The 10273-nt window shown below is 40.3% G+C and overlaps 1 protein-coding gene across 1 annotated transcript in view; it reads left to right on the top strand.

Annotated features, from left to right (window-relative positions):
- The first annotated feature begins 24 nt into the window (after positions 1-24).
- Positions 25-10273, top strand: part of Ptchd1 (patched domain containing 1) — a 55670-nt gene continuing 45421 nt past the window's right edge. Inside the window, exon 1 of the mRNA XM_031369956.1 lies at positions 25-465. Within this exon, the coding sequence (XP_031225816.1) occupies positions 115-465 (351 nt within the window). The 5' untranslated portion in view covers positions 25-114. The remainder of the gene's footprint in view (positions 466-10273) is intronic.

Raw genomic sequence — 10273 nt, 5'->3', positions numbered from 1 at the left:
CGGGCGCCACCACCACCACCACCACCACCACCACCGCCGCCGCCGCCGCCGCCGTCGCCCGAGCCCGCGCCGAGCGTGCGCCTCGCCCTCCTCCCGCGCCCGCTCTGCTCTAGGATGCTGCGGCAGGTTCTGCACAGGGGCTTGAGGACGTGTTTCTCCCGGCTTGGCCACTTCATTGCCAGTCACCCGGTCTTCTTTGCTTCGGCGCCGGTGCTCATCTCCATCCTGCTCGGCGCCAGCTTCAGTCGCTACCAGGTCGAAGAGAGCGTGGAGCACCTGCTGGCGCCCCAGCACAGCCTAGCCAAGATCGAGCGCAACCTAGTCAACAGCCTCTTCCCGGTCAACCGCTCCAAGCACCGGCTCTACTCGGACCTGCAGACCCCTGGGCGCTACGGCCGGGTCATTGTCACCTCCTACCAGAAAGCCAACATGCTAGACCAGCATCACACGGACCTGATCTTAAAGGTGAGCTCAGGGCGGGTTCTGGCAGCCCGAGGCAGCCCGGTTGCTTTGGCTGGGCTGGTTCCGCGCGGGGTCCCAGCTCAGAAAGCCACCTCTAATGTCCCAGGCAGTGGCTCCCACGGGGGCTCCTCTGCACTGCGCGCCCCTAGGCAGCAGCCTGGAGTCTCAGAGGTTCCGAGGGAGGAAACGTTCGGGTCTGGGTCCTGGCTGGGCCCTGCCCTCTCCGCCTGTGCCGTAACCCCGCAGCTGCTGCAACAGTTGGGGCGGCGGCAGCCACGGTGCTTTAGTGCGCTTGTTTTGGTCGCAGTGGGCTTGGGGGCAGGGAGGCTTTGGGTTAACTGGGCCAAGAAGAAGCGGAACAAGAGAATACATTCAAGAAAGTCCCGCTACTTGAGAATAAAATACTATTCAGGAGGAGGGAGGTGAGGTTCAAAGACACCATTCTCTGTTCCTGTTTTTCTTCTCTTTTCCTCTAGTCGCTGCACCCGAACTGTTTTTGGATAGGTTGTTGTGGGTAGTAGGTAAGGGACAGAGGAGTGTGAGTAGGCACTGTGAGGAAAATAACACCCACCCACCCCCAACCAAAGTGCGGTTCCTGGTGAGGACCGGGGCAGCCACCAGCCCACTCTTCCCGGAGCAAGGTAGCCATGTCTGTATTTGAGAGTAGGAAATGGTGCTTGTAAGTCACAGTTATTTCATCTTTCACAGTACTTTCAATAAACCACGTTGACGCAACTTCTTTGGGGAAAGACAGAACCGGTTGATATACTTTTATTGGGGTTTATTTGAACGCGTGGGTGAGGGGAAGCTCCAAAGCCCTGAGATTAGGAGCCAGGATGTGACCCTGAGAAGATCACAGGAACACAGAACAGAAACCACTTGCGCCATCAGCCCGAGGTGGGAAGTTGCTGTGAAAAGTGAGGTTAACGGTGATAACTTTCAAGAAGTTCCTAAGAAAAGCCGAGGAGTGAGGACTGGAAATGGAAAAGTGGAGAGATCGTAGGAGAAAAAAAGAGAGAAAAATAAATGAAAAGCGAGAGTGTTCCGTCTGAATCTAGGTGGAGACTATGGGGTTTGTTTACTTCAGCTTCTGCTGGGGAGGGGGGGCGGGGCAGGACCCAGTCCCAGCTGAGATGTTGAAGAAATGGAAAGTGCTGATTTCCTGTGGGGTCTCTGGGTCTGGTGGAAGGTTAGATTCTTCCTTTTTCCCAAAGGGAGTCTACTAGTGAACCTGGGGAACTCTTTACTCTGTCTCTTCCTCTCCAGGTAACCCTGTGTCCCTAGATAGAAGCTCATTTTCCTCTATTGTTTCCCTCTCTGTTTGTTGATTGCTATCCACCAGCAATTAGTAAAGAGGAAATCTGGCTGGGGACTGACTGGAATTAGAACATTCACGCATTGAGTGGCTTGTGGTATTTTTTTAAAGCAACAAAATCACTAGACATATTCACTTATTGCAGAACCTTATTAATAATAGTCTTGAGATGCTACCCCACCCCTGAGGTTGTTTTTCAACATCAAAGTGAGTTCCCCCCCACCCCAATACTTCAGAGCATCTATTGAGATACAGATAAATACTGTTAGGAATACTTTATCAAGAATGTGTGTAGTTGAATTGTCACAGGCTTAAGGAAAGTATAATGGAGCACGTATGGGCATTTGGAAATGCTTCATGTTTTTGTAAATGATCTACTAAGTTGTTTCTCCTTGGATTTTTTTTCCTCTAAGATGTTTCCATTGGCTTTTTTCTCCCTCTGTAACACACCATCATGCTACTGTAACAGGCAGTCACTAGTTACATTCACTGTCAAGGTTAATGAGACATCAACAGGCAAATCAGATATTTTTGCAATTATGTTCTTTCTGTTTGGTTTTAATCAGTTCAAGACAAAAAAGGGGGGCATGTTATAAAAAGGCTAGAATTGGAGAGAAAGAAGCTGGCTTTGCCTACATGTCAAAGGACAGTCTTGAAGTCAGTGAACTGTTTCAAAGAAAAAGAATGGCATGATTTTTCATGGTTTAGGTATATGGGTAAAAGCAGCAAAGTCAAATAGTGATCAGAAACTCATTTCCAAATGACTCAATCAGTGTATATCTTTGATCTTTAAATTGGATATCCATTTTATTCTTTATATACTCAACTCAACCCCTAGTTTTGTTAGGTAAGGAACAGGGGGGGGGTAGAAAAAAATGGTTCTTCAGTAGTCATGGCAATGTAAAGTGTGGGAGTGAGCTCCCCCCCCCCCTTTTCCATTTAGAGACATGGTGACTTGTCCTTTGCAAAAGATATTGGGAATGAAAGCGTTACTGCTACTGCCACTACTAGTGTGATTCCAGTACTTTGTTATTGGCACCAAGGACAACACCACCAATATTTAACATTATACACTACACCTAACAGGTCCTGGGTATTTTGTAACATCTCATTTGAAGTTAAATGAGTGGGCAGAGCTTGAGCAGGGCTTGAGCTTTCTGGGTGCTGCCAAACTGGAGGAAGCAACTTGTAGGACTGCATAAGGCACTTCAAGTGTAATGTTTTTCTTCACATAATTCTATTCAATGAAGGATACTGTTCTTCATATATTAAAACAGCTATTTGTTGATAAAAAGTACAGACTAAAGGTAGCTATGACAAAAAGGATGACTTTTTAAAATGTACTTAAAAGAATAACAAGGAAAAGTCTGCTTGAAAATATCATTGATCCTGAATCAAAGGTGCTTTCTCGAATTTGTGAAAGTGGTGTGATTATTTTACTGTGACCCTGTAGTAAATAATTTGACCCCACACTGTGTGGGAAATGTTATTCTCCTGCAATAGTTTCCTCTGAAGGCTGCAAGGCAAGGTTGTAATTTTAGGCAGAAGTGGATGGACACTAATGATGCTAAGAAGGCCTCAACAGTTTTGAACCCCTTTAAATAAATACTAATCTTCAAAAGTTTTTATTTCACTATAAAATTAAATTTAGCTCCTTATATTGTCAACATAAAAACAATGCTATTCATCTCTGCAACTTTCAAAGAAGGGCCAATATTGATGTTTTCATGATTATATAAGAAGACATTTAAGAAATTCCCACTATTAATTAATCCAGGCTAGGACCAAGAAAATACTGGATTTATTCTGCAGTCATCCATGTAGAGAGAAGAACTGGCATAGCTGACACCTCAGGATATTCTGATTATCTTTGGGCCACCTACAAGTCAAAAGCATCTTCTATGTTTAAATATATTGAAAAACAGTACTGTTACCCTATCTTACAAGTGGGCATGATACTCTTTAGAAGTTAACTGATTTATCCATGAAGAAATACAAAGATAGAACTGGAAGACAGATTTGGATTCCTATCCTCGTGTGATTTTTCACAAAATTGCTTTCCCTTTAACTGTCTTTCATATTATAAACTACTTGAATGATTTTAAATGGACCTTTTAAAATTATCAAAATGACGTATATTTGACAAAAGTCTTATTTATATGCCCTCTTATACTGTTGGTTTAATTGGATAATAAGGTTATTTTCTTGGCCAATTTTCTCTGATATCAATGAATATATTTATATTTATTATTTAATTGATATTTATACATATGTATTTATTAACTTAGCCTATATATATATTCCAAATACTCAAAGCACAACATTATTTTTAATTATCAATATATGAGAAACTGAAGACAAAATTCTAAACTGAAATTTACCGGGTGAATGAACATGGCTGTTTTCCTGGTGAAGTTCTTGTTCTCTGGCAAGGTCCAGATATAGTCTAGCCTAGATCACCTACAGTAGCTGGCAAATATTTAATATTCAATAAATACTGAATGGACATTTTCTCACTTACTAAAGCATTCATGCAATAGGTGAAGAAAATTTCATAGAAGCTACCTTGAAATGTATCTTGTAAATGACATTTTAATTTTTATAACCTTACCAGCAGTTCTCAACCCATAAAGCAATAGTTCTTAATTAAAAATGACTGTGCCCCCATCCAGGGAATAGCAAAATCTAGTGATGTCATAACATCATCATTGTTGTTGTTGTCGTTGCCTTCATCTCCTCCTCCTCCTCCTCCTCCTCCTCCTCCTCCTTCTTCTTCTCCTTTGTCTTCTTCTTCTTCTCCTCCTCCTCCTTCTACTCCTCCTCCTCCTCCTCCTCCTTCTTGTCATAATGATGGTGAAGAGATTGTGCCAATGATATTTAGTGAGTAGAGGACAGAGACACTGTTGAGAATTCTATAATGCATCATGTAATAGGCCTCCAAACAAGGTATTATCTGGCTCCAGATGACAATCGCGTCAAGTTAGAGAAACCCTCTTCTTCATGTTTTTGTATTTATTGGGATGTTTTTCAGCTATACTGAATAATGAGAAAAATGTCAAAGAGAAGTTCACACCCAAAAGTCTTATTGAACTTTGGGTGCAAATGTTTTGACCTGTGAGATGGTGCTGGCTTGGGCAATTGGGCGCACACCAGACTTTTCAGTATAATCTTCCTAACCCTAACCCTAACCCTAACTCTAACCCTAACCCTCTCCCATAACTTTTTCCATTATAGTTTAATCATACCTGCTGAAGAGGAACCTGAGAAATTGAATGTAGTCTAATGTCTTGAATGACAAAGCTGTTGACTTGATACTAGCCTTTAAGACTTGGCGATAATAAAGTGCCCATTATCGGTGTGCCTGAAGCTTCAATCTATAGCACTTGCCTACTTTAACAGGATTTTTCTAACTGTGTATAAGACCCCACTGTGAGTGTTAATCTGTCAAGAAGCAGGCAGCGCTGGTGCCTATTCCAGCTGTTCTGCAAAAAACTACAAAAGCAGAGCTTCATCCAAGGAACATAGAATCAAAGACCTTGAGTTTGGAAAGCACTGTAAAGGTCATCTCAACAGACTCTGATGCAGGGATCTGCTCTTAACATCTCTGGGTGTCTTGTTTGGTGACAGGTGCTATGACACCTTGGGCAGTGCAGTTGCTTTTGTGAGTTATCCAGATGGCACATACTCTAAGAAAAGATTGATCCCAAGCCTGAAAAAGTAGCATTTTTTGCATTTGCCAAGTCAGAAAATTGCCTTCTACGTGTTAAATTGTACTAGGGAAAACTAAAAGACTGAAGACACTTGAATCTCATTTCATGGAGGTACACTGAAGTAATTTCAGTAAAATCTCATTCTGTGTTGACTGGTTTTTTTAGTAAACTGCATTTGAATAGTTAGTATCTCAAGTGCCCACCCAACTCTTCTCATTTAAATTTGAGAAACATAAGACATGGAAGTGCATGCCTTTAATTCTAATACTTTTGAGGTGGAGGCTGGAGGTTAAGGAAGTCAGTTCATTCTCAGCCTCACAATGAGTTAGTTGGAGGCCAATCCAGTGTACATGACACTCTGTCTCTATAAACCAAGAGATTATAAAAACAATCATTTACTCTCCTCATAAAAGTAAGGATTTTGAACAAACTTTGGTTATTATATGAACCTAAATTAGTATTTTAACATAAATCCATAAAAGGAACCTAAATTTTAATGAATCCTAGGTCTTACATTCCATAAGGAAAGATAAGTATATTTTTAATAAACTCCAAACTGAACTTTTAAGGATTCACTAGACAGACTTCGAAACTTCACAGAACTATTAAGCATTTAGCTAGTGAGCCTTTATGATGAATAAGAAGGGAGTCAAAAGAAGCAATATTCTCTTCTTGAGTTTGCAGCATCCCTTGGAACAGAAGCTAGGGAAGTCTGAGCTGATAACTTTGACTTGGTGGGATATGCCATCTGGTACCTGATTTGGGGGCACAGTATGAGCCCTAACTAAAAACCTGAGATAGACACAAAGCAGACCTTCGATATCACCTGCTTGGTAGTGTATCACAACAAACAGGCCTGTCTGTAGTACAGCCTGTGTCTCTGCCACATACCAGAACTACAAGGTTTCCTGCCAGACTGATTTAATGACCAGCAGGAGAGGTGAGTAATCTCTAACCTTTAAAAAGTGGGAAAAAATGGAAAGCAACACCAGTTGTTATTTCATGTTGGGTGCTCTAAATAATATATCATAATATATTGTACTTTTGAGTTCACAATTCATATTTTAAACAAAATGGGGCAATGAGGGACTAGAGAAAACTAATTTGTATATAAGTGTTCTCTAAGAAATCCTCCAGAAAAAGTTGTTTCTGGTATTTTTAAGGATCTACTTGTTCATCTAGGCATGGTGACACAAGCTTTTAACCCCAACACTTGGAGGCAGAGGCAAGTGCATCTCTGTAAGTTCAAAGCCAGCTTGGTCTACAGAGTAAGTTCCAGAATAACCAGTCCTACATAAAGAGAACCTGTCTCAAAACAAAACAAAACAAAACAAAACAAAACAAAATTCCAATTGTTTGATCTTATATTTCAAGTTGAATCCATGGACTCTAGAACAGTCAAGATGAGGATTACTTTACTTTAAAGCTATTTGACTTGGAAAGTGAAAGTAGAAAATGCCAACAGGGAAATAAGAGCAGATTATTGGGAGTAGTAGGACATTGTCAAACATGGGCCCACTGTGGGCACCCAAATCAAACTCTCACTGGCCAACTCAGGGAGACATTGGAAAATAAGTGACTGAGAAGCTGAATATTTATCCTTCAGTTCCAGCTGATACATCTGCATATAGGAATAATAAATTAAAGACATTTCTATATGCATAATCTGTCCCCACTACTAGATATTTTAAAGCTTCAATAGAGCAACACAGGTGACTATACTAAATGCCTTTAATTTGTGGAGACACATGTAACTTGAGAGCATATGGGTGGAGACCTAAGAGCATCTGTCCTGAGGTTTTAGACCTAACCAGGGTTATGCATGTATAGACTTACGGTCCAGTTTCTCGATGATACTTATCCTTTCCCTCAACTAGATGACGATGACCTCATGTTCGTGAAGCTTAAACTCATGATACAGCACATCTGTTTATTCTTCAGTTTTCCAAGAACCACCAGATTCTGAATAGATTATTCAAAACAGGGCTTAGACAAAACCAGATGAGGTAGTCTTAGTTGGTGAACCTCCACATATAGATGGCTCATGTCTAGCCACTCATTATGAACTCAAAAGTCAGTAGGTCCCCATGTCATATCCCACATCTTAACACAATTTACTATTGTTCTCCCAAGAAATGCCCCTATTCCTTTAATTTCCAATCCTCATGACTTCTTCTTGTAGGCTTTCTCAGATTCATGGCTCCTTCTTGTCCTTAAATCTGAATGAATTGGACCGGCATCCACATTTTATCAATAATAAGTAAAGAGCATTAGTTAATTTTCTATATTTTCCTGATACTTTCTCTAGAACAGGAACAATGCTGGATGCTGAAAAAATATCTCCTAGATCCTAGCAAAATGTGTAATGTGAAGCAGATACTTAATAATAAAATTATTGGCAGTTACTGACTTAGAGAATAGAAAATGTACTCTTCTTCCCTCTTGACTTTTTTAGGTCAAATAAAATTTTTTTCACATGATTTCTTTAGGCGTCGCTTTGTTTTTCATCATTGACAAAATTCCTTGATAAGCATCCATGAGGAGAAATCCTTAGAAAATCAAACACCTGACCAACTCCTCACTCCCACCCCAGTTTGTGTATAGTTCAGGAAGGTATAAATTTCCACAGTGAAGAGTTCATGTCTATGGAGAAGGCAGAATCCTCTACAGTTCTCCGTAAGTATCCTGGAAGTCAGCTCTTCACTCTCTACACATGTCCTCTTTTGCTTGGAGTAAGTCTCAAAATATTGAACACACCCATACTCAAATGCAAAAAAAAAAAAAAATACTTTTCTTTTCAAAATCTGGGACAAGTGATTTTCCTAGTTATAACATCACTTTTATATAAATCTACATTCATATGATACTTATTCCTACTCCTTGTAAGAGAGAAGTCAGGATAACTGAAAATATTAGTCACAGGCATGAAGGAAAAGAAATGACACCAGTACAAAATCATCATATTTCTGTGAATTTGATAAAATTTGTAGGACTTTCAATTTGTGAGCTTTGGAAGTAAATACATTTTGCCTGTCTCATGCTGCTTTCTTGCCATCACTACTGTCAAAGCTTTGTCAAATCTGAATGTCTCAAGAAAAAAAGGTCCTTTACTATTCTACAGCTACAAATTTAAGTGTCCAAACACATTGACATTTAATACCTTAATTTTGCAAGGTTTGAGTTGTTGGCTTTTGGTTTTGTTCTTGTGATTTTATTGTATAAGGGTAAGTAATCCACTGAGTAGTGTATACTTGATCGAACTCAGACTTTTTAACTAGCCTATACACATCTCATGAAACTATTGTTTAACGAAACTATAGATTCTGATTCAATGGCTTCTAGAATGGGACCTGCTAATCTGTAGGTTGTTGTCTTTCTTCTGGGGGATGTTTTTAGACACTCTCTAGACTCTCACATTAACCCAGGTTACTTCAAACCCTAAGCAGTGATTCAACCTTAGGCTTACACGTTCTGCTATTGGAAGTCTGAACCACCATGTCCAGCTTGGTCTGCAGCTCCATCAAGTTCTCAGGAAATGCTCATGCTCTTGGTCAGCAGACATTTTGAGAAACAAGGTTTAGATTCAGTTGTTGTAAATAGAATGATTTGGAGTCAAGAAGGCCAAGTCTCTTCTTCTAACAAGCCACTGAACTCCTCTCATTTGCACTGGGTGCAATGTCATCATTTTTGCCCATAAGATATAATGAAATAAATATGTGAAGGCATTGTGTAACCATTTCCCTCTGTGGGTTGTATGATTTTATGACTGTTTACTTTGAAAATAATTGTTATTTCTGCATATGTGCCAACTCTTTGACCGTGATTATTGCCTGTTGACTAAATACACATTGCATAGTTTATCTTTGATCCAACAGGAAATAACTGATACTCCATCTACATCTTCAATACTGGCAGTGTGTTTGTCTTTGATGACTTCACCTGGGTCATTATAGATGATTGGATTCATCCTATTTCTGAGGAAGCAGCAGCTTCTTCACAAAGTTCTTAAGCAGGCAGAGCTGTGGATGGGGTTAGGTGTTTGAAATCCCAATTCATCAAGATATTTTCTCTTGGCTCAGAACTTCTCAACTTCATGCTTGGTAGGAGCTTTGCATACACAAAAAAAGTCTTGAGTTCCTACCCAGGGAGATATTGAAATAACAGTCTCCAGGAGGCAGTTGGCTCTGTTTTCAAGCTGCTTTTTCTGAGTCTGAGCAGCCTACCAGGAAAAGGGATCCCTCAGTAAGTTTTAGTACTAACTCTTCTCCCTTACTTAATTTACATGACTATAGTGTTTCCCTGGGAAATCTTGCCCACAAAAGTAGGTCTGCAAGCACTTCAAAAGAGTGTTGTCAGAAACGACCTAGATCAGGAGAGTCAGGCAAATGATAATTGAAAATTCTTTTGAAACTGAAATGTTGGAAATTTTTGCTGACTGGATTTTTTTATCATTTAGGTCAGGCCCTTTTAAAATTTGGTTTTAAACATTTTAAAAGAAAGCCATAATTAGGTTCAAAACAAATCCACCAGGGAAGATTCCTCTGCTTACCTGTTTTTCTCTGTCTAATGTCCTCAAACAAAACCATTTCACTGTAAAGTGCAGGTTAATGGTTCTCCTCAAGTTTCAATGTGCTTCTGAAGTCCTTGGGAGCTTGTGCTTTTGTAAACTCCACTAGATGCTGGTGCTGATGTGTTGAGTACACTTAGAGGAGAATAGTGGATTTGTGACCCAGAGGCACCTTGCTGTATGTATCTTCCTCTGTGTGTGTGTGTGTGTGTGTGTGTG

This window comes from Mastomys coucha, chromosome X (genome assembly GCF_008632895.1).
Source record: "Mastomys coucha isolate ucsf_1 chromosome X, UCSF_Mcou_1, whole genome shotgun sequence".
In the NCBI taxonomy this organism is placed as follows: Eukaryota; Metazoa; Chordata; class Mammalia; order Rodentia; family Muridae; genus Mastomys; species Mastomys coucha.
Note: the sequence above shows the minus strand (reverse complement) of the source record. Positions and strands in the feature narration are given on the sequence as shown.